This window comes from Larimichthys crocea, chromosome XVI, assembly GCF_000972845.2.
Source record: "Larimichthys crocea isolate SSNF chromosome XVI, L_crocea_2.0, whole genome shotgun sequence".
NCBI classification, from domain to species: domain Eukaryota; kingdom Metazoa; phylum Chordata; class Actinopteri; family Sciaenidae; genus Larimichthys; species Larimichthys crocea.
The window spans coordinates 22,996,799-23,021,580 of record NC_040026.1 but is presented as its reverse complement, the minus strand read 5'-3'; the positions used below and the strand labels follow the sequence as shown (position 1 = coordinate 23,021,580).

At 42.3% G+C, this 24,782-nt stretch overlaps 1 protein-coding gene across 1 annotated transcript in view; it reads right to left on the bottom strand.

Moving 5' to 3' along the window:
* Positions 1-3,464: 3,464 nt before the first annotated feature.
* tbkbp1 (TBK1 binding protein 1) overlaps positions 3,465-24,782 on the bottom strand; it is a 52,217-nt gene continuing 30,899 nt past the window's right edge. Inside the window, exons 3-10 of the mRNA XM_019254204.2 lie at positions 23,542-23,667; positions 20,814-20,918; positions 17,745-17,892; positions 15,753-15,955; positions 15,189-15,250; positions 10,047-10,162; positions 7,533-8,320; positions 3,465-6,381 (exon numbers count right to left, since the gene is read on the bottom strand). Coding sequence (XP_019109749.1) covers positions 6,253-6,381; positions 7,533-8,320; positions 10,047-10,162; positions 15,189-15,250; positions 15,753-15,955; positions 17,745-17,892; positions 20,814-20,918; positions 23,542-23,667 — 1,677 coding nt within the window. The 3' untranslated portion in view covers positions 3,465-6,252. The remainder of the gene's footprint in view (positions 6,382-7,532; positions 8,321-10,046; positions 10,163-15,188; positions 15,251-15,752; positions 15,956-17,744; positions 17,893-20,813; positions 20,919-23,541; positions 23,668-24,782) is intronic.

Genomic DNA, 24,782 nt, shown 5'->3' with positions numbered 1-24,782 from the left:
TGAGCAGTTCAGCAGCGAGGTTTGAAGTGCCTTGCTCAAGGAAACTTCAGTGTTGTTTTAAAAATTTATTTCACATTCTCTCTGCTCTGATTTGTCGGCTTCGAAATCCAAACTTGACCCCAGCTTCTGTTATCATGCAGCTCATGGGATCTAAATCAACACTCAAACCTTTATCCAGCACCGTCCAAACTAAAGCATCTGCACTGCTTTGAGAACAATAAAGTACAATAAATAGTTAATAAATTTGTTCCACACATTGACAGAAAAATAGCAAACACAGTATGAGCCCGTTCCTGTAAATCAATAAAATAACTCTGTTAGTTCTGTGAAGTAAGTTACACGTTTAAACGTTGCTTTTCTATGAAAACAGTAAAATGATAAAATACAAAAGTTTCAATATAATTTTAATTAATCACAATTTATTAAGCAGTAGTTGCCAGTTGCACTGGGGAAGAAGTGCGTGAGGATTACTGGAAACAGAAATTGCAAAAAAAAAAACTGACTTCTAAGAACTGTGTGTACGTGTGTGTACATGTGTGTACTCGGTGATGCGTGTGTATTTTTAAAGCTGCGTGTTTGTTGGCACAGAGGGGTTGTTGTTTTTGATCAGTGCACAGAAAGTGCTGCTTTTCATCACTTATTCACTGCGTTCGTGTGGTTAGTACTCACTGCAGGTTTTTTTTTTTTTTTATTTCACTGCAGCTTCACATAGAAGTCTACCAGGGTTTGTGGTTTTGTGGCCCCGGATGGGTGGTGCATTTTTCCTTTTCCTGAGGTAGGCTATGTATTGAGGTTAGCGACAAAGAGCTAAACATGTAGGAAACAAACTTGGTAAGAAGTTGAAGTTGAAGTCGGCTGAAAGAGGGGAGGCCATGATTAGAGGTAAACAAGACGACCGGCACTTCAAAACTGAGCAGGAGATTTCTTTCTTCTTCTTCTTCTTCTTCTTCTTTCTTTCTTTGATTATTTTCTATGTTTTCTTCTTATTTATGACAGAAGCACTTTCACTACATTGGTTAATCTGTTCTGGAAAGTTGCAGGTGAAACGTGTGAATGTTTCACCTGCATGTGATGTTTGAAAAGGACACACTAAAGAAAAGTTATTGCTGACAGGCCTTTATTATAATTAACATTTTACAGATCAGTTATTACCACTAATAAAACCACTGTGGGGATTTTTACACGCTCGGATGAAAGAGCTCACGAGGTTCATTCATTAAAGCCGTCAGGTTTCAGTTACTGATGACAGTAAGTCATCAATAGATGTGGGACTTTTGTCTAAATGAGGGTGGAGATGGTGTCTTGATTTTTAAATAAAATTAAATAAATTCAAAACAAAGTTCACAACTTGCTAAACTTTAATGTCACAATCTGGCAAAACTGCAACATTTCATTGATGCAATAACAGTTTTTGATGTATGAAACTTTAACAGAAGACAAACAGCCACTGAAGCCTCTTCCAGTCTGTTTCTCAGCCGACCATCGACATCGATGAATGTTTTCACAGCGAGCTCGGCTCTCTCTGCAGCAGCAGCAGCAGCGCTGGGCCCGTCTGACTGAAACTAACAACACACTTACTGCTTCTCAGGACTCTGCAGCCACATCAAGACACACACATGTGTGTGTCCATCACAGCATGCACACACACACACACACATATTGTTGTTGCACCCAATTTGAAAGCCCACCTCTCCACTAAATAAATAGGTTTGCAGAAATATCATCTGTCAGGCGGTGAATGATGTTTGTTAATACCATAATATCAACACGTCATTCTAAAACCGAGAATATATTTTCTTGAATTTCACTGAAATGCAAATAACGCATAAAAAAAGAGTTTACTGCAAGAATCTGAAGCTCTAACTGTTTTTCTTTTTAAAAGAAACATGTGATCATGTGCCTAATACCAAGCAACTTCCTCCACCCTCGTGTGTCTGCAGATAGAAGAAACTTTAAGAATGCAGCACAGCGGCTATGTTCCCTTTTTTTAAATATTAATTCCTTTAAATGAGTTTTAGCTCAATCACAAGTTAGTCTGAGTAAGGAGAGAGGATGTGAAGTGCATAAATGAGCCATCCGACACATGATTTCAGTGCAAGTTCCAGTTTATTTATAGGAATATTTACAGACAGAGAGAGAAAGAAAAGGTGACTCTTTATATTCCTCTGTTGTTGCTTTCTTTTTTGTTTATCACACTCGTGAAGTCCTTGAACGCCGGCGGTGTTGTTCCACCGCACCAATGCTGTAGAGTAGCCATTACTTCTCATTAGTGTTGTGGAGAGTTCATTAGTTCTGAGGTCTCTGTGTGCGCTTAATGTTACCCAGGAGAACCGCCTGACTCACACAGGAGAGTGGAAGCTGTACAAGAATGAAAAAATCAGAAACGGTTACTCTTTGTTGGACCTAGCCGTTTGTCTCCTGAGTAAATCTGAGGGAAAATTTTTTGAGTGGAATTGAATTTAAATCTAACGCAGATCTGATTTGTCTCTCTGTTAATCTCCTGAGAAAACCAAGGAGTCAGTTTGCTGTTAAGACACACAAAAAAGAGAAAAACACGAGATGGTTTCAGATTTTGAGGTTGACAAAATAAAAAAAACCTTGAACCTGATTGAACTCTTCATGTGATGGACTTCAGCGTAGCTTCTGTGCGCGCGGATGCTACAGAATAAACATGTAGGTGTGTGTGTGTATGTGTGTGTGTGTCACATACGAGTGTGATCACTGCTGCTGGCCAACAACTTGAACTTGTGGTTGCTATGCATCCCAGCACCATTAACCACAATGCAGCACGTTGCCACACAATGAACTTGAAGAGAAAACCTGCAAACCATGTCCTCTGTTTTTCAAAATACAGGAAATAATAATTTGATGTTGTTGCTTACGAGTCAAAAAAAAAAAAAAAAAAAAAAAAAAGGAGGGCGAAATATTGTTTTGTGAAACGGCCGCAAAAACAACACCTCAACGGCAGTAGGTTGAATTGTAATCAGATTACACAGTCCTAAATAAAAGTTTCCAAATGCGCTTTGACCTCATTTATGATGCAACATTGCATCAACATCAGTGAAGACGGACAACTATGCACAATTTTATCGTCGTGCTTCAGAAAAAAAAAAATCATTTTTAAAATTTTCCTCTTTAAACCTGCCGGGTGTGTAGTCGTGTCCAGATTATTTATTTGATGTGTGACAAAAGTTGAAAGTGCTCAGTCACTCATAGCACAGCTTCAAACTGATGGATCTGTTATTAGTCGACTCGAGGACATACCACTACTGTATGTAGTGAGTAGAGGAAAGAGGAAAGGTGTCGGGTAGTACTTGTGTATATAATTTCATATTTAGTGTGGTGGCTAAGATTATATATACTGATTTACAGACACTCCAATTTTAAGTTGTTGAATAATAGAGTACATGTTGCATTAGCCTTACACACTTGCAAAATATCTGTCTGTACACAACTTTAAATACTTTTTTTTTTACATAGAGTGATATAGGAACATACATACAGTATAGAATAATTGGGAGTCAATACAGCCCTCTTCGATTTAATGGTCAAGTATCTCCGTACTGCCTTATTGTACACCTCAAGATGTAGCTCTTTAAAGGATAACTCCAGTTTATTCAGACACTGTAATTGCTTGAGTGCTAAAAACAACGAAACACAAGCAGTCCACCGGATGAATAATGAGTCGTGGAGGAAGTTTGAAAGTTTAAATTGTGATATTTTCAGATTGCTCTCTGCTTCACTCCTTTTTTCTTGTGAAATTCGAAATAGTTTCCAGGGTTTCCCCACAGGTACCCGTTTGTGGAGGCGGTAGGTACTTTTTTTTCTGATTTCAGCCACAGGATGAAGCAGACCTCGCCTTTAAATAAACTCTCTGTTTAATCATAATGTCAGAGATGCAAGCAACAGAACAACTGGTCCGATTGTTTCGTTGTATGTAATGTTCAAGGCTCTGCAGGCGGGACGTGCTTTTTTTTTCCAATGAATTGCTGCAACACCAAAAGTATGGAGGAGTCACTCAAACATCGACACCCACTGAGCTCGGTCATGAAAATCCTAACGCACGATGAAACCGAAATCATTTCAGTTAGTCGGCCCGCTCGTTGAAATCTTTTGTGGAAGTTTATCTTCTATCAGGCGCCTTGGCTATGAACTGAAGGTTAAAGGTCAGGTGACAGCAGACTTTAGCAATATTTTTAGAACTTTCTATTGAACGACACGGTGGACGACGGTGGACAAAATGCCAGGGAAAAGAATAATCTCTAAGTGTTAATAAACCAGAGTTATCCTTTAATCTGATATTTCTTGATCCCCTCATTGGAAACTCGTTTCTTTAAACCTTCATGAGAAAGATCGAAGCCTCCAGAGCTTCAGTGTGGAGCTCTGGAGTTCTTCAGGTAAGTAGAAGTTAACCCCATACAAGGACTTGAAATCTACATCCTAAAACATCCTGCTGCCACAGTCACTACCCTATGTGCTCTAATCTACCGCATATCATCTCTTCAGTCACTTCAAACCAGTTTGAATGCATGGGTGGTACGCAGGGACATCCCCACAACAGAAACTGCACATGTAACTGAACGCCTCAGATTAGCTGACATCAGTGTTACTCTGTTTTTTTTTTGTTTTTTTGTTGTTGTTGTTTTTTATTTTGTCATATTTTTTCCTCAAAAAGAAGTCCCACAAGCGTCAGATCTCCAGCTGAGATTCCACTTGTGATTTTAAAAACTTAAACCCATGTATCAAAAGAAGAGTATTGTCATTGCTGAAACCCTGCAGAAATAACTTTGCTGATTCGGAGATGTTGTTTCTGGTATCAGATCTCCGTGATAGAAATACAGTACACTTAAAAAGCCTGCTGCTTTTCTCCTCCAGAGCAGGTCAGAAGTCTTGATCTCATGCAGCCAGCTGGGTCGTAGTGTGTGTGTGTTCTCTTTCTCGTGGTTTTTGTTGGGTGGTCTGGGCAGTCGTGACATCAAACTGTTTTGAAGGTCAGATCTTTAGGAAGACCGATGAGAATCCCAGTTGACAATTTAAAAGTCTTTGTACAGCAAAAAGTGTGAATCCCGTGCGGCGTGGTGGGACTTTGACCTCCGACTCCTGTTATTTACAGCAGTGTGCGAGCACATGGGAGAGACACTGACATGAGACCATGTGGTGCGTTAACATTTGCAAAAATATATCTTCATATTTTTTTGCCTTACAGATCGACAATATAAATAGTAAATTATACATGGAAAATATATATGGGGATTGAAAACAGATACATTTCATAGGCTATGCTAACTTAAAGTGCTAAGATACTGAGTTCTTTTTTTTCTTTTGAAACAGGCCGCAAGCATAAAGGTATATTCTGACATATATTTCCCCTCTGCTCGGAGAGAAGACACATCAGCGCCCCGCCCTGCAGGGCATCATCGCGACACTTTCACATTCATGTTCAGCCAGCTTTGTCAGCAGATTAAACGTGAGACTGGAATGTTTTGTACTTTCTTAACAGCCGTGGATACGTGCGTCGTAGTTTTAGAGGAGCGAACGCGAACTGGCATCGAACCCGACAGACAGAATCCCTTCACAGTGTCATCAGATCCTCTAAAACTCCTGAACTCTGACTAATCACCGTCCTACATGACTTTGTACATCTGTCAGTTCAATAAGCCAGTGTTCTTGGCACTCTGCGAAATATCCTGTAGTGTGTGTGTGTGTGTGTGTGTGTGTGAGACTGTCCGAGCAGGTGTACAGTATTTAAAGCTAAGTGCTGAGAATAGTCTGGTTCAGATCTCCCTGATCGTTTTACTGGATGGATTATGTTTGTTTTGCTTTGACATGCAGAGCCCCTGAACCTTCCGTCCTGCCTCTCGTACCTCGTCTTTGGCTTACTTTGCTAAATCAAAGTGTACTACACCGTGAAGCGAAAAACAACACAACACCTGAAACTGTCTGAAACCACACAACAAGACTCATAACAAAACAGCAGCAACCAGAGCCAGTGATTATACAGGCAGATCTGTCTTAAGGACTCTGCATGTGGAATCCAACACGGACCCCGATGTTGAAGTACTTCCCGAATATAACAGGCCCCTGCGCCCATTTTGCATCCCTACCTTTATAGATTAACGCTAACTGGTGAGAAATGGCTCGTCTGGGATTTCTACGTTTGACTCTCCCAGTTTTTCGGGCCCGGGCCTGCCAATCTCTTACATAATCTATAAGAGGAGAGCGCAGATGTGTGCGGGCTGGTTGCCGTGGCAATCAGATCTTGCTGTTCTCCAGGTGGGAGTCAATGTGCTTGATGAGGGCATCGTCAGGGTAACCGACAGGGAAGATCAGCTGGCAGAGAGGGCAGCTTCGCATGTCGCTCTCCTCGGTCTCCATCCAGAGCTGCAGACACAAACACACACACAGGTACACACAGGTACACACACACACATATATATAATTAGACATCAGGATAAATCACCCGAGGTCTAAACTTACTCATTTCACTGGATTGTATTAGTCATTCTGTGGGAGGAAATAAAATTGCATCATTATTTTGTGAGTGCTCACTTTTGGGATTTTGCTGGTTGTAGTAAATCCAGGTGGAAACTCTCACCATGATCATGATTCTTCAGCTCAGGAAACATGCGTTTCACACATTTCAAATCGCTTTCGGTTTCATGTAAAAGCATTTCTGTGGAATTGCCCCCTTAAATGACGCACGAGAATTTTCTGATCTGGCGCCCGACATGGAGTGAACTGATAAGACGTCTCTAAGTAGTCGAGACACGGAAATGTGATGAGTTCAAGGCGTGGTCCTTGTTCCTGAACTTTGTAATAAAACTTTTTTCACTTGGGTGCACACGTACAGTTTGTTGCTACGAGGCATATTCTGAAACAAAGGATGTCGCTTCTTGTTGCTTAAAGGCTGAAAGCACGAGGCTTTGTCACGAGTTTAAAGACTTGTTTTATTTATATGGTTTATCTTTTAAATTTCTTAACAAATGATCAGTAATCTGATGCGTGCTCTCGTGTTGATCGTGCGATTAGTGTATAGTATGTGGATGAGGTTTTGCCCTTTGCACAGTCTCACTCTGAAACCACAGTAGTTATTTTTACATTTCTGATCATGTAGATTAAAAAAACAAGCTCCAGTGCGTTATTTAGAGACGGTGTTAGATATAAATTCACTTTGGACTGAGTCAAACGAGCTGTTTTCCCATGTTATACTAAACTAGGTTGTCATGCTGAATATACAGAAGTCAGATCGATATAAAACCTCTCGTCTGATGCACAGAAAGAAAAAAAAAACATAACTAAGTATTTCTGTTGATCAGGATGAAATGTGGGAAAGACGATTTTGATATTGAGTGTGAAAAAAGTCTTTGGCGTTAAATACTCGTTCTTTTCTGTGAACCGGCTCAGTAATTACAGTTGTTGTGACACAGTGAACTTTCACTCCTGCAACTCCACGGTTTCAAAATCAATCAAACGTGCAGCTGGTACAAACTCCACAAAGATGAAATGAACCTTTATGCATGAGTTGAACTCACATTGATTGAAGGCCAGGACTGAGCGTGCTCTGCTGACATGTACCCCGGCTGCGAGTGGCAGCTCAGGGTGTTAGGCCTCTGAGGGATGGGGAAGGCTGAGCAGGATGCTGGGCCTCTCATGATGCCACTGGGCACTGCAGCAGAGAGCACGCCCAGCGTCCGTGGTGGGCTGATGGGATGCGGGCAGGTCCACTCCTCCTCATCTTCAGAGGACTGTGGTGGCTGGGGGGCCGGTGTAGAAGGAGGAGGAGGCTCAAAATGCAGGTGGGCCACCTCAGACAGTGGGAACGGCATTTCTCTTGAGTGGCGCATGGAGCTCTCCCCGAGGCCCCCGTCTCCTCCTCCACCACCTTGATGGGGAGATGGGGAGCTTCTGTGCTGCAGTCCACCGTGAGGCGAGCCCACATGTTGGGGCTGCTGTTTTGGGTAGCCCTCAATGTAGGGCCGTGGCTTAGGCAGGGTGGAGACAGGGTCCAGGGAGAAGCGAGGTGGGCACTGGTAAGCCGAGGGGTCGGCTACCTCAGAGTAACTGCGACGGCCTTGGAAGCTGGCCCTCAGGTGTTGGCTGGGTGGCCGGCAGGAGTAAGAGGCCGGGCCGTCATTGACGTCCAGCAGGGGTGAGCGGCGGTGCATGTCCGGGGAGAGGCGCTGCAGCACCGGGGAGCGTCTCTGTTGGATCGGGGAGTGTTGCGGCGGAGGAGGGACTGGAGAGTGACGCTGTGAGATGGGCGAGTGGCGCTGAGATACCGGAGAGTGGCGCTGGTGGTGGATGGGAGAGTGAAGCTGGACTGAGGGAACAAAACAAACAAGCTGTTACTACACTGAGCTGCAGTTCATGTTCACAGCCTGGGACAAAAAACAGTTTTGGTCTCTGTAGCTAATTTCCCCGTTCATGACAACTGTACTGAGGGTGAATTTATATACAACTCACCTGTTCACATTATATTAAGGCTTAAAGTTATGCAGGGTTAAGGGGTGTGGGTGTGGTTATAGGAGGCACTGAGTTTCACAACGGCAGGAGGTGAAGTCAACTTTGTTGTCCAACTTTAAAAGAGGCACACAAAGTCACTTTCTAGAAACGCTGACGATTGAACGTTACGGTGAACCCGAGGCTGAGGAAACGGAGAGAATGAGTAAAGCTCAGTCAGCTGTTGAGATTTCCTGTACGAGCAGAGGAAAACTCTAACGTGATGCTCGTATGACGTTCATCACAGATTGTCATCTCATTGATTGACTTTTTTTTGTATTTTATCAGAAGACATTTATACTTTTTTTTATTTTTACAAAACAAACTTTCCTGCCACAGCGTGCTCACTTTACAGGAACGTGCATTACGTTCCTCTTGGCATTCATAAATAAAAAAAAGATTTGAATCTGTACCATTACAGTTGCATTGTTTTTCGTGTCATTGCAGAGACGTGTTGGTGAGTCAGTCAGCGCTTCAGCTCCACTTCCCATATCGAAGAGGAAACATCATTTATGGCCGGTTGGTTGAGGTGTTAAAAAGGAGGGGGTGTTTGCGCTCTCAAGCTCTCTGAGAGCCTCCGACTGAGGCCTGAACAGTCAAACAGGACTCTTCAGTTCACGCTTACTTTTACAGTGTAACACCCAGGAGAGTGTTTTTTATGGCTCGGCACCAATTCCCACTTTGCTAATTATTCTAATGATTTACATAAAGTTATTTGTTTTGTTGTTACAGAGCACCGAGAGGCACTCATGATCATTTGAGTGATCCTGTGACTAATTAAGCCGCGGTGGCATTTGAAAGTTTTCTAGATTAACGTGACACAACACGACTTCAGGGAGAGGTCAAACACAGTTTGGGGGATTTCTGTTTTTCCCACTTTACTCTGCGGAAAAATGGTGGGCTGGTTATTCACTGATTTACGCAACACGCTTTCCCAGTTTGTGCTATGGACGGCTCAGTACAGGCATGGGGCCTTTTTGGTTTGTGGTAGCTTGTAGATGCACAGCCGTGAGACGCGTGTGACTTCTTGTGCAGGAAGAGAAAGGTGTTGCTACTGTTTAGCACTTGTACGTTGTACTCTACATACACATGTGTGTTATCCAGCTTCACTTAAGTGTGTGAGAAAACTGAAGCAACAAACCAAAACTGTAATTTCTGAATTATGTTTTGTTCATTGAATTTGACATCTATCTAAAAAAAACAAACAAACAAACATATTTCTGTTAAATCTTCTAGAAAATTGATGTCCTGAATGTCACTGAGGACGTTTGCTCATATCAGCACATACTCACACTTTAGTTGAGTCTTTCAATTTTATACTTCCACTCCACATTTCAGTGGGAAACATTGTTTCAGTACAGTCATTAGTCACTCAAACATCTGATGCTGCAGTGTTACAGCTTAAACTAACACCTGCTGCATGCATACTCTAACTTCAGTAGCATTTTGAGTGCAGGACTACTTTTACTCAAGTAAAGGGACTAAATATTTCCACCGTGACCCGGGACGTCCACATTCTTTCACACATTGATACTGTCCGTGCTGACCTGGACTAGCCTGCTCCTGCGAGGCTTTCCTCAGGATCTCCGTCTGCTTGGAGCTCAGTGCTTGGAGGCGCCCCAGCTCCTCCGTTAACTCTGTGTAGGCCAGAGCCAGATTCACCCTGGAGGAAGGAGGAAGAAGGGAAGCAATTATGTAATTATCATAATCATTGTGATTACAGAATATTGCGGTGTCGGTGGAATGTTGGTGCGTTACGGCCACATAGGTGTACAAACAATCTGTGTTGTATCAAGACGCACACACAGCAGGGGGCTCCTTTGATACTGTGAAAGAATACAACATCTCCATCTCCTGGTTTAAACTGAATGAGCTCGGCAGGCACTGACACAGCCTAATTGAGAGGCTTGTATTTTTAGAGTGCAAGTCGCAGTGCATAATTGAAGTGCATAAAATCACACCATTTCATGCGAGATGTGTCATGACTCTCTCTCTCAGGGGCCGTACTGACAGAGCAACTCTTTCTATTTCGAGCAGCGTAAACAAAGATGGTTGGCTTACATGCTTTTACCCATGGCAACGAGCTGACTTTGTCTCAACTCGTTAGCTTGGAAATGATCTAAATCCCACAACCTAATTAGCTGCAAGGCGAGCATTATACAAGCAGATATAAGGGATTATCTCTGAGCAAACCTCTGAGCGTCGCTTTGATAGTTTAGACGGGATAAAGAGTGATATTCACTGTATGTGGTTAAGGCTGATTTCGATAGTGCAGGTTGCATTATGAGTTTTGTTCAGATAAAAAGGAGTTAGTCACTGCTGCTGCCAGCAGCCTTTAAATCTGATAACAGGGAGCTTATCTCAAATGCCTAACCAATTTTTTATAAACTCCTCAGTCTTGACATGAAATCTACTCATACCAGCACCGAGGCTGAGGTAGATTAGACTGTTAACTGCAAGATGGGGGAGACGTGAAACCTCCAAATCTAACTTGAAATCTCTTTAGAGAATCGCGTTATCCTGCCAGTGTGGGTATGTTCTTGTAAACCTGCAGATAATATTAAACACGCGCCAACTCTCGCCACCTTTTTAATATTCTGCGTTGCCTTAAACAGGCGTCATGAACCATTCATATTCCCGTATTTGTGTCTCTGTTCTTAGTGTTTTCATTTCCTCCTTCTTTTTACTTGCACCGTGCCCTTTTTATGCATCTTTAATGCATCACAGTAAAGCATTTTGTGCATGGACAAATAAAGCACAGCAAAAACTTCACACCTCACATGTGCAGATGTGAGTACAGATAAGTCGACGGTGGCACTGTTTGATGAAGGGAAGCATACAGAATAAAAGAGGAAGTTTTGTTGCATGAGTGCCAGATTGCTGCCAGTCTCAGATCTGATAGAGCAATCCTTTAATTTATTAGAATGTGACTCAGCTCATTCCTTCGTAGACATTGTGGCAGAAAAACAAACAGCAGCCCCACATCCTGGGGATTTCTTCTATACGTGAACTTCCACGGCAACGCCAGCACCAAGCAACGCAAAAACACAATGAAGAAACACTGGTGTATCCTGCCTACACAGCAGATAAAACACACTGTCTGATGATAAATATGTGCCCGAGCACGCACTAACTTAATTGAGTCTTCCCACTTTTTTTTTTAAATGTATATATGTATTTCTCTTTACATTTTAAGGCCATGCAGTGACACCCCCCGGGTGCTGCGTTGCTTCCTGACATGTTATCACACAGGATAAAGTGCTGCACCCTGAAATAAGGTGAAATAAAATAAGTGTCCCCATTTCAAGGAACCTGAAAACGAGTCAGAACTTCCACTGGTTAGTTGGGTTTTGCAGCTGGCCCACCTAGTTTTCCACCCATGTGTTATGACTCAGACAGAGTGGGGTATCAAACCCACCCTTTTAAACCCCCACCTTAGAACAACATCCATCTTTGTGGTACGAGTTGGTGGGGACACTGAAATGATTCATGGTCAGCTGTCTCTCTATATTTCGGTAAAACATATTTAGTGAATCAGAAGGGAAATAATGATCATTAGGTTACTTACTGGCATGGTGGGAGGAACATGTGGTATAATATTGATATCGCTGATGAGCCCATTTCATGACATTTCTCTCTCCTCTCTCTCAGTAACCGCTCTCTCTCCTTTCTCTCTAAATTCTGACTTTCTTGACAGTTTTCACTCATGCATCTCTTCCTTTGCTCGCACGTGTACGGTGTGTTTTGATAATCTGTGTCAGAGACCCGGGTCACGCTGTAACACCTCGCTCACTCATGGTACCTTGTAGTAAGAGCAGATGTGTGAACACCTGCACACGAGTGCAGGGAGTCTCAGTCAATGTCTTTTTCTTTTTCTTCTTCTTCTTCTGTGAAACCAGTTTGTTTTTGTCTCTGTGCGTCTAAAAATACTTTGCACATTTGCTCCTCTTTGTTTCCTTTTTCTTCTGCTTGTATGCGTGTAGCAGCACACACATACTGTACACACTGTACAGTATGTGTGTGTGTAGGAGGGGGTGTGATAATACAGATGCAGCATTGATGAAAGATTCGTGCTACTCTATCGATCAAGTACAAAGGCGTGTGTCTGTGTGTGTGTGTGTGGGGGGAGATGGAGTGATGAGTGTGGGCTGAAAATCTGACCTCTGATCAGACATTTCAAAGACAGAGGCCTCACTGCAGCGAGTTCAGTCACTCATGTTAACAACGTGGTCTCTCTGGAGGGGGAACTAACACTCGAACACACTGAGATCAGCAAGATGTGGCGTTTTAAAAACACACATTACGGTGTGGTTGTGCTTTCTTGAAGAGGATGTATTCGTGGTTCTTTAAAAGAAATGAACAAATTTTGGTGTTTGCTGTGTTTCTCATGGAGGGATGAGTGTTAAACGGTGCGGGGCCTTTCACACTCTTATTATACGAATGGAGAGATTTTAGCCAAGCACAGAGAGGTGTCAAACGGATCTCACACCAAGCCTTCAACGTGTTCAGCTTTTCTACCTGATAACTCTAAATCTGACTAATTATCATATTTAAAAAAAAAAAGCCAGGCTCAATTCAATTTTGTCATTACTACTTTTGGTTATTTTTTTTGAATTTCCAACGAGAAAAGGGAATTCCACTTCAGCTTAAGATCATCACGTCGTGATTTATTGGAAACAGCTCTCTCTTTCTGAAAGCTGAGGAGGGGTTAGTCAGTCAGTCGCTCTGTGAGCTGAAAAGTGAAGACAAGGTGACTGCCAGCTTTAAGAAATGTGGCTTGTGGTTAAGCCGGAGTTAAAGGGGGGGGGGCTCATTCACGTATTATTAGTTTTGAGTGAGGTAAACGAAATTCCACAAATGTATGAAATCACGAAAGACGTGACTGTATGATTGGCCACAAACTGCTCTCTGAACAAAACACTAGAGGAAAAGACAATCACAAAAATCATCATGACAGGTGAGCTTTAAAGAGTCACAGTGAAAACAAAAAGCCTCAACTTTAAAGAACCTGCGTTTAGTTAGTTTCTGCATTGCGACCATAAAGCAAAAAACTATGGTGGCCATGAAATCACGCTGTTTAAATTCACGTACTTCCATGCTTACTTGCTATTTTAAGTACATACATGCATCCACACTGTCAGATATGATCAAATACAGGGTACTAGGAGAACCCTCATAACGGTGGACACTTCCTACTATTGTTACGTAGCGGAAAAGGAGGGACCCCCAGTATTGTGAAAATGTCACCCGAAGAAGCTTCTGAAGTTAAAGCGGTTATAGTGAATACCTCAATATACAAAGTATAAGTTCTACATATGTTTTATATTTATATTCTGGCAGTGAACTTTGGTGTCAATCCTCAGTTCCAGTTCCAATTCCCAGTAAAGAAAAAAGGGGTAAAACGCTGCGATCGTCATTTCCAGTAAGTGCACAACGGCTGCACTGGAATTGAGACTACCCTGCTGAAATTGGCACCCTATGCCGGGAAGTACACAGTGTACACAGAGTACTACACAGAAGTGTACTATCTGAAGTATCCGAGCTGAGGCAGCATCAGTTTGGCGGTTTTGGGATACTGTAGAACGATATAAAAACATAATTCTTATTTTTATATGATTATACACTAATGAAAACATAGTTATTCATATTATTGCTATATTCTGAAATACATATTCTAAACTTACACACTGTTTTTCTTTATAAATGACACCAATTTCCCCAGAAGTCTCTCCTCCGGATCATGAAGCGCTGCTGATTATCATGGTGAACATGTTGTTTTTAATATGCTCCACAACACTTACACATTCTTCCATATCAATCTGTGCAGTTTACTCTAAATGGGCCCAATTACAAGAAAAAGCACGAGGAAACAGAGTTTATGCATCGTAGGCTTTCAGTGGGAGTAGGTGATATTGTTGAGTAAAACCAAAAGGTGACCAATGTCTGGAAAAAAACAGTAGGCTTCCACCACATGCTCTTCACTGCCACACCGTTTACTTTCAGTTTGTTCCCCATCGAAACACTTCTGGGGTTTCATTGTGTGGGCGTGAGCTGGCCAACATGCTGTGGTTTTGACTTTTTTCTTTTTTTTTTTTTATACTTTTGACACGAAATTCAGCTGCTTTCTTTCCTCTCAGCACAAGGTAAACACATTTCCGTCACTGGCTCTGAGTGACAGCGAGGCGAGGGGAAACACAGCAGCGTCAACACTCAGTGTTTTTGTGTTAGTTTTGAAGTATGGAGGAATAAAATAAAGAATATTTAGATTTAGACTGGATTAATGCCTCACAGAGATGTGCAACTAACACACAGACATGAGGAAACGGACAGGAAGGTGTCCTACGCTGTGCCTACACTGCCCCCTTGTGCTCAAACCTCCCTGAACAAGTGTCATAATATAGAAACAGTGGTGTTACATATAGCAGAGTATATAGTAAATGAAGCTTTTGTGCACAAACTATAACACTCCTTTTATTAATGCTGCGTTTAAACCCAGTTATCCAGCGATGGAGAGAGGTTCTGGTTTCTAACGAGGCCCCTGGAGGTCGGCCTGAGCACATCACAGCAGGAAAATAAAGAAACATTTCTCCTCTTGCTCTTTCTTTTCTCCGTCTCTAACATCTCTACGTTTTGCTGCTGCTTTCCTTCCATCACCCATCATCGTTTTATCTCAGGCCGTGGTCACTTACTGCTCGTCTCCCACCTTCTTTATCCACTCCACGTCGCACTGCTTGCACGGAGAAGTCATTTCCTGCCAAAGTAGAGCGTGAAATTAGATCAGCATGCAGGTGCTGGTGGAATACTGGACAAAATCTGACAGCAACGTGTTCGAAGGGAACGTCGTCAGGGGGGAAATAAAGGTATGCATCTTAGTCATTGATAAGAATTATTCAAGGCCTGTGTTTGTGTGTTTATGTGTGAAGGCGGAGTCGTCCAATAAACCCAAATGTTTGGCAGCAAGCAGAAGAATTCCTGTGCTTTGTCCATGTTTTAGTGACGTTAAAAGGCAGCAAACAGCTTAGGTCTTGTTTGTTTCATCAGTGTCACCTTGTGGTTATAGGTGTTAGGTCTTGGCAATATTGCAAATAAGATGCTACTGCGGTGCAGATGCCTGTAATTCTTTCTATGTTTTTCAACTACAGCCAGTTGCAGCTTCACCTGAACCTTTATTTGGTTGGCATGAGTGAAAATGTTGCATTGAACATTAAATTCCTCTAAACTCCGCACCGTAAAGTGGACTAAAACAAACGAACCCTGTCCCTCTGGCTGTTCTGCAGCATCCTCATCTCCTCCTTCAGCCTCTCGCACTCCCCCTTCAGCTCCTCTTCCCGCTGGCATGCCCCCTGGGCCTCGTGCCGGGCGCCCTCCAGCTCCGCCTCCAGCCGCTGCAGCTTCAGGTCGGACAGGGTGTCGAGGCTGCGGGAGCTCTGAAGGGTCAAGGCTGGGCAGTCCAGCACTGGGAGGAGAAAAGAAAACGTAGATGTAAAACCCAAGAGACAAACGCCGCATTGTTTTTCTTCCTCATGACTAATGCGCCGCGCTTCTGTTCACAGCTGTTGTACAATAGATGAGTATTTAAGAGCAAAAGAGCTGACTTCTTCCAAGGGCAGCAGCTTTCAGTTTGTACCTGGGTGATGTGATCTGTGTGGGCATGTTAGTGATTCAGCTCCGCTCACACAGACTCAGACCTTGAGCCTGAAGACTCTCCAACAGCAGCAGCAGCATCTTTTATCTGCCTCTTCTTCAACGCAGCTGCACATCTTCCTCATTCGTACACACACACACTTACTAATCAACAAATACCAGCTTGCAAACTCTGACTCACGCAAACGTACACACAGATTAAAGAAACAAAAAGGCTCAAACGCCCATTTTCATAATAAATATGAGAGACTGATGCCTACGCAAAACTTTACTTCCTCTGTATCAAGGTACACCAACAGCAGAGGCATCTGTCGAGCAGGCGGTGACACATTTCTTCCATCAGCCACCCACGACTAGAAGAGGGCAGAGTTTAAGTTTAACAGAATCTCTTCTACAGCAGGAGTGGACAGCAAATGTAAAAAAATGAGGCAATCTGCTGACTCGCTGAGGCTTTATTTATCATATTTAATCTGAAATCCGGAGCAATTCTTAACATTTATTGACGTTTTTTTCTTCTCACTCGCGGTGCAGTGGCTCGCCTTGTTCCGAGGGCAAAACTTTTTGAAAAGTTCCCATGGAGGAATTCATTTGCATTGTAATAAGTCAAATCATCTCACAGGTTTTCTAACATTTGGTAATGCAGACTAATCACAATGGAGATCACTCAGAAGTACAGATGGCGGCGACAGGCTGAATAATACGGAGAAATCCTCCCTGAATTTACAGCAGCAGGCGGTTCACTCTAAACGTTTCCAAGCCCAGAACGGTTTGAATTTCAATCAGTCGCGATCTCGTTTTGATCGGAGGTCATTTTTCTGTGACTGTGTAGCTGGAACAAAATGTCCAAGCTGGTTCTCTCCAACAGGCCGCGGATTAACCCGACCTCAATTAAAATGCTTTATGGACAGATTGTTGGATTTGATTTTAAAGATGAGCAGTGATTAACAGATGACTTGTGCGTAGGCAAAAAAAAAAAATTCTCTTTCTCAAACGATCAAACCTCCTGACCCAAACAACCCTCTGAAATCTGTATGATACATTTACATCATACATATATTATACAGAGGCATAAATTAAGGACGTGTCATGATTTAATGCCATGATTACCGTGTGCCAAAAGTGACTTTGGGCAAAGATGAAATACTTTGAAACTGAACTGTGAGCTGCATTTTGAAGATTTGTTTGTTTCCACCTACAAAAAGTTGGTCTTGGTCCAAATAAATCAGCTGATTTATTGGGATCTCAACCTGACTAATCAGATCCCAATAAATCAGCCGAATGGCTGATTTATTGGGATCTGATTAGTCAGGTTGAGATCGACAGGTAAATCTAATTATTGGTTGTTTCTTTTAATCCTCGTGTTAAAGTATCCTCTTTGCATTGGAAGTTTTAGCATTTTACACTTTCAGATGTGCAGTTTTAGTTTTTAAAAATGTGTTTCCAACCTTTCCAGGCAGTCACCAACTTGTTATTATTGATGGAAAACTATATCTATAACGTCTATAAATGATCCACGCTTCAGTCGATCATAGCTTAATGTCATTTTTCCACAGTCTCTATAGACAGACGTACATCCTGTGTGAGCTCTGACAGTCACTCACTGTGTGCGTCCGGGCCGGCGTGCAGCTGTAGGTACTGCATGTCTTTGCTGTGCAGCTGCATGTTGAGTTTCTGCAGGGAGTTGTCCCTCTGCCTCAGAGCCGACTCCAGGCCCAGGATACGCTCCACGTGCTTCTCCACCAGGCTCGTCTGCAACCACACACAGTTTTTTAAAGAACTTATAGCACACAGGATATCAAATATTTCCCAAAAGTTATTCACAGTACATTCTTTGGCAGGCTTCTTCTTCCTAACCTGCTAAATAACAGCTTGTCCAAGGCTGCTAAATATCAGAATGACTAACTGACATTTACGTCCTGGCAGTACTGATAACTGCATCCAGGGATTGGTATTTTATTATCAGTTTATCCTAAAGTTTGATCTATGTAGGGGGCGAAAAATCGGCCCATCTTGCCGTCATCTTCGGGAGTGTTTGGCATGTTACAGAACAGATCATGAGGGATATTAAACCATCCTCACATCTCTGACAAACACACACAAAGCGGTCTGCAGCAGACGTTCATCATCTGATGCGCTGGTGCCATGATTCGGACAGATCTACATGTATGTGAGAGTTCATCTGTGCTTCTATTTATATCGACATGTTGACTGTTAAAGAGGGCAGAGTGCTGGAGCTGGAAATCGAGCGTTGTGTGGGTGATTATGCAGATTAGTGATTGTGTGCACTGCTGAAAGGTCAAAGGTCAGCTCGGCCCAGCCACAGCGTCAGGTGACGTTGATACCGTCAGTCACGGCAGGGTCCAACATCTTTTGGCGCATCTCATCCCTTAATGACTTTGACCAGCATAAAACTGCTGATGCCGCTCAGCAAGAGCTGCTCAATGGACTTCAGTCTCATATGAGATGGTTTATTATCACAGAGGGGATCCTGAGAAGACCAGCCAGCCAATCTGTTCAGTTGGAAGCCTCTGTACCTGATCTGCATCCACTCTCATTTGTAACCAGTTACAGAAATGTGTTTGGAAAATGAGATTCTCACAGTTTCACATCCATTAATAAAAAGAGTTAGAGGATAAAGCTGAAAAACAAAGATACTTGTATTTTTTTAAATGACAGAAACTTGCAGTCAAAAAACTATCAAGTGTCTGTGTTGTGTCTGTCACTGAATGACTCTGAGAGGCTGCGCACTCAGGATAAGAAGTAATGAAGAAATGAACAGTGTCGTATTAAAGTGCACAGTCAAAGTGATCCAATGCATTTTATCAAGTGTCTCTGTTTCCCTGAGTACTGATCAACTCAAATTTTATTTATAAAGCACATTTAAAAACAACTGAGGTTGAAGTGCTGTACAGATTAATAATGCCATAATTACAAATGGTTAAGATAAATGCTAAGATACTTAAACTTGGTTAAAATCCAGGGAGAAAGTGTTTTTAGGGAGGATTTAAAAACCTCAAGTGAGCCGCCACAAAGGCTCGGTCACCTTTGGTTTTTAGTTTTATTTTAGGGGCGACCAGTAGCAGCTGACTCGGGGATCTCAGTGTTCTGGCGGCTGAGCCAATACAAGCTTTAAAAACAAACAGTGAAGTGAAGTAATGGGAAGTTTAAATGTTGCACAGATGAATGTAAGTTATCCAAGAAAATTAGCCATCCTTAAATGTCGGATTTCAAAAATCAAAAACACTGATTCCTACATTTCCTATCATGCAACTTGATTGCATCTTTCATTAGAACCAATCGGCAACCTTGAACCGTGGCTGTGAAGTGAAAGTGCCAAAAACTTCCTCAAACGTCCACTTGAGGCTTCCTCCAGAGCCACAGCAGACATCACAGCTCTGCTCTCACAGACCGAGTAGTTCTCCTCATGACGAGTACACTCAGCTGGGTTAGCCCTTCTTTTGTCCGGGAGCTGACGCTGACGTTTGACTTCCCTGTGGACGGAGCACGATGTCAGCTGCTGAATGTTTTTTTATTAATATGAAAGAAGATAATGTAAACATGGCATAAACTGACATCTAGATGATAAATACACGCCATGGACAGCTGAATATATCACTCATATGTTGAAATGAGCATTAAAGAGGATTTTCTTCAACATGAAGCTCGGTGTGCTCGTCATGAGGACGCTCAGTCTTCTGTGGTTCCAGAGGAAACTTTGTTCGAGTGTGGAAGTTGAAAGAATTACCATCTGATTAAATATTCTATTGAGTTGTATTGTGGGAAAAGTGAGATCCATCAGTTCTGCAGCTTGACCCATATTAAGAACTAAAACTCATATTTCATCTGTGAATATAATTCTTTGGATTAAGAACTGTCCCTGATCAGATGGAGAGCAGATAGTTCGAGGTTTCTCCGTGACTTTAAAGGATAGGTTCACATTTTTTTCCCGTCACTAAAGTGATTTTACTGTTAGTGATGAGGGACAACATCCACAGTCCTCGTTCTGTTTTTAATAAAAAAAGGCATTTTAAAGTTCAGCCCAAGTTAATATGAGGCTTCAGCAGTTTGAGTCAGACAAACCAAGTTGAAGCCTTTTTAGTGCACATTATACTCAACGTTTCTCTGCTGAGCAGCGGTGGAGGGACTGTCACAGAGAGAGGGAGTCTCACACTAAAAACGCTTCCACTTTGGAAGATACGCACTTGATTTCTCTGACTGCTTTTAACTCTCTGTCTGGCTTCGTGCACGGGGAAACTGAGGAAAGGCAGAAACACAAACGTCGCTGTGGCTCTCCCTTCAGACAAAGCTTGGAAAAAGTTGCCTCCTCACCTTCTCTTTGTCTACTTGCTTAGGTTTGCATCATGATTGTGTAATTTGACCCCGTAAACACTCAACAGCTGAGCCAAGATGAGCCTTAAAACGTCTGTCCAATCTCGTACACACATTTAAGTTTTTCTATGCGCTCTCCTGTTGACTAATGTAGTATATTTTCATATATTGTATTCGGTGTTGATGTCTATCGCATGATGTTTCAGGTTTTATATAATCGCCCCCTCCTCGTCAGCCGTGTGTGAACCTGTAAGAATTCATTAATGAGCCATATGGCTGCTGCGTAAAGCTGCTGTAAGAGAACGAACGCACAGTGCAACGAACTGAATAATGTCTCTGACCATCTTGTCGAGATCCCTCTGGAGGTTGCTCTTCTCCATGTGAATCTTCTCGTAGGCCTGGATCACGTCCTCCAGCTGCTCCTCTCTCTCCTTCCTCTTCTGCAGCTGAAAAGTGAGACGAGGAAAAATTAAGAAAGGAAGGAAGAAAGAAAAAGGGCTTGACATACTTTTTTCTCGTTCTTTGTCAGTTTTCAAACTTCCTCACAAAGAAAGAGAGAGAGAAAAGAAACTTCCATTGTAAGAGTCATCAAATGTGTCTCTTAAAAAACTCTTACGTAACCAACCAGCAGATTTAGGACACTGAAATCCAGACGCCTCAGCACACACAGCAGAGTCTGCCCCATCTCCACAAATGGATAAATCATGTTTTCAACTCTTCTTCGTTTTAAAAAAATGATGTAATAATCACACGGTTTGAGGTCAGTGACGTACAAATTGAGTGGAATGAAGAAACTTTTAATGGAGAAATCAGACTCGTTCACTTTGAGACAATGCAGAGAACGCGAGTGGGAGCAGCAGAGATAAACAAAGAGCCGGGGAAGGACAAAGAGGTTTATCACTGCTGCGAGCTGAGGCCTGCTCGGTGTGTCTATGGTAACATATGCTCGTAGAAAAACCTGCACCAAGGTGAGGACGGCTTGTCGACAGCAACGTGACTGAGGACGGCACGCAGGATTAATCCAGAGCTGCATTTCTGTGAAGTGAAACGAGGTTTGAAAAGAAATACCTCAATTCTAAAAATGTTCTCATTATCGCCTTTTAAATTCACACCCGGGTCTGGATGTGGCACTGATCTGTTGTTTTATATAAACATATGTATGTATGCCTCAGCATATTTTTAGTTTAATTAGTCTTACAGTGGTATAAAACACGTTTTCAACGTCCTCTGTCAGTCTGAATATTTAAATACATCAGAGAGGAGACGACAGATGTGGACGGTCGCGAAAACTCGACAATTTAAAGAAAGAATCATTTTCATCAGTTCAGCTGCCATCTCTATTTTTCCATTTATACGTTTTGTCCCCCAGAAAATGTGCAAAACAAAATGTGAATTAATGCATTTGCCGAAATTTTGTAAAAAATTAGGATTTATCTGGATGGAGAACCAGCAGGTGGTGCTAATCCTCAACAGTTGTGTGCGATGAAACAATTGTTGAGGAAGAGGAAACGCAACAAGATAACAAGATTGAAATGTCGAACCTGGAAACCTGGCGGTGTTGATATGTTCTGCTGTTTTCACCCAATGCTATGTCAGCTCGACGTTTTAAGTCATGTTATTTATTATCAGTTTATCCTAAAGTTTGATCTATGTAGGGGCGAAAAATCGGCCCATCTTGCCGTCATCTTCAGGAGTGTTTGACATGTTGTGCATCACGTACGATTTATTCACTAAATCTGTTCCAGTATTTCGGTTTCAGATCAGGTCAGGTTCATTCTTCTTTCTTTTTCTGGTCTTTGTTTATTAAGAAAGAAATGAATAAACACACTGGGTTCAGGTTGATTTCCTACAGGTCAGTTTTGATCAGAAGACCTCAAAGATTAAAAATCAATTTGAGCGATTAAGATTTACAAAACAACACCCGCTTTACCAAACTCACTGCGTGATTTATGAATATGCAGAATAAAAACATAAACTGATACATGGAAGGTCTTAAATACAGATTCCGACACAGGGACAGTCTGCAAAACACGGCCTCGAGATCAAATAATAAAGCCGAACACGCTCCACTGGTATATATTATATAATGTGCTGTAATATCTATGCTCAGTTTTCTGCTCCGTGACCTTTAAATTCCTGTGTGCCGTCCCTGACAGGAGATATTTCACCTTTTTCTACCTCGCCTCGATAACGGTGGAGCCACCACTTTAACAAAAGGAAGAGGATAAGGTGTGTGTGGTGTGTGTGTGTGTGTGTGTGTGTGTGTGTGTGGTTCTGTCCCAGCAGAGCATGCTCAGTGAGCCGTGGCACATTTCATCACTCTGAACGCCCGGTGTCAGAGCGGTGTGACCTTGTGCGTCCCGTGCTAATCGCTTCTCCTGCTCCCATAAACCATTTCCTTCCTCTTTTCTTGCTCTCCGGCTCCTTTTCGTCGCTGCCTTCCTGTGTCACTCGTTTCTCATTCCAGTTTCCCCACGCTCTTGTTCACACCGTCATGGAAACGGTGGAGTTACAAGCGATGGGCACGTCATGGCTGCCTCCCTCCTCTTTCCATCCAGTCCATTTGCAGGAGAAAAGTGATTCTTAGTCCTGCTCAGAATACTCCCTGTGTGTCGCGTGCATACATCTGTAAATGTTTGTCTTATGTATGTTATCCCATGGGCTGAAAACATACTTATTTTTTCTTTCTTAACGTGCATTCAGCAAAAATCCTGAGCAGGTTTTGGTCCTAATTATACAGCGTCTCAGAAATAGAACACCAGCGTGGAAATCCCATGTCACAGTGCTTCTTGGACGGTTTCTTAAAAACACCCAATCTCAGTAATTTTGCTTGGACGGCAGCTTTAGTGCTTAATTAGTTCTGGACGTCCTTGCGCGTATGTCCACCAGGGTTGGCCTTTATTCACTTTTAATTCAATTAATTCGAAAGCAGGGAGGGATTTCTGCAGAACTCAAAACCTTCTGGTGTGATAAGGTTTTTGTATCCAGTGAATATATAATAAAGTGGATTCGCCACGTTCCCCATCCCCCCTCCGTCTGCCCGCCTCTCGTCCTCGTCTCTCCTCTTACCTCGTGGGTCAGGACGTTGACTCTCTGCTGCAGGTTTCCATTTTCCGAGTGCAGCAGCGCCGTCTCCTTGCTCTCAAAGGAGCAGTAGGAGTTAGTGTTCTCCCCAAACTCGCTGATCATAGGGAACTGCAGAGAAAAGAGGTAAAGGCCATTAGAGAGACATATTATTAGACGTGTAATAACAAGCACGCGGTTAAAAGTGTGTGTGTGCAGAGAACAAGATTATTTATAAGTTTGTGTTTGTTTGTCTGTGTATACCTCTCCCTCCTGCTGTCTTCTTAATGATTTCACACTGGGATCATTAAAGATTCATCAACTGCAACTTTTGTTTGGCCCAGATATCACTCAGAGGATCAGGGTGCTTTAACTAAAGTCATGTTTTATTTTTGTTTTTTTGTTTTTGCATGAACTAGATTTTTCTGTTCTCCAAAAAAAAAGAAATATATGAATTGGCACCGAAAGTTGCTTTAATCTTATTTTTCTTATTTCATCCCACATAATGAAATCTGCAGAGGGTCGATGACTCAGCTGCTGTTTGTCCGTCCGTCCATCAGTCACTGTTCATATTTCATATTTATATATTTCATAATACAGAATTACGCTGATCAGGGGAAACATTTAAACTGTGGCAGATTTTTAAAAATATAAAATATGGAGAACATTATTTAATAACGTTGGATGCACTCAGCTCATACTTCCTTTCACTGACTTGAAAGATAAGACTGGTGATATTGTGTCTTTTTGTTATTGTCAACATGAAAAGACCAAAACCAACAAAGTGTTAGAGCCTCTCTTGACGCAGCTCACAAATATACAGTTTCATCCTTAATAAAAGTTCTGGGCACACAAACATGAGTAAATAATGCTTTTGTTTGACCCGTGATGGGTTTCTGAAGACCCGTCATTAAGCTCGTTATCGAACCACCTCCCGGCTGATCTAAAAACGGACAAAGACGTGGAGCAGAGGTGGAGCTGAACGACGTCTGGTTGCTCAAACAAGCCACCTGTGACAGCACACACCTGTCAATCATGCTGTTAATTATTAACTTTAAGCCTTAATATAATGTGAACAGGTGAGTTGTATATAAATTCACCCTCAGTACAGTTGTCATGAACGGGGAAATTAGCTACAGAGACCAAAACTGTTTTTTGTACCAGGCTGTAAACATGTTTATTTCTGCTGTGAAGTTGGACATTTGGACATGGGGACTTATGGAGACTGACTCACTTCTGGAGCCAGC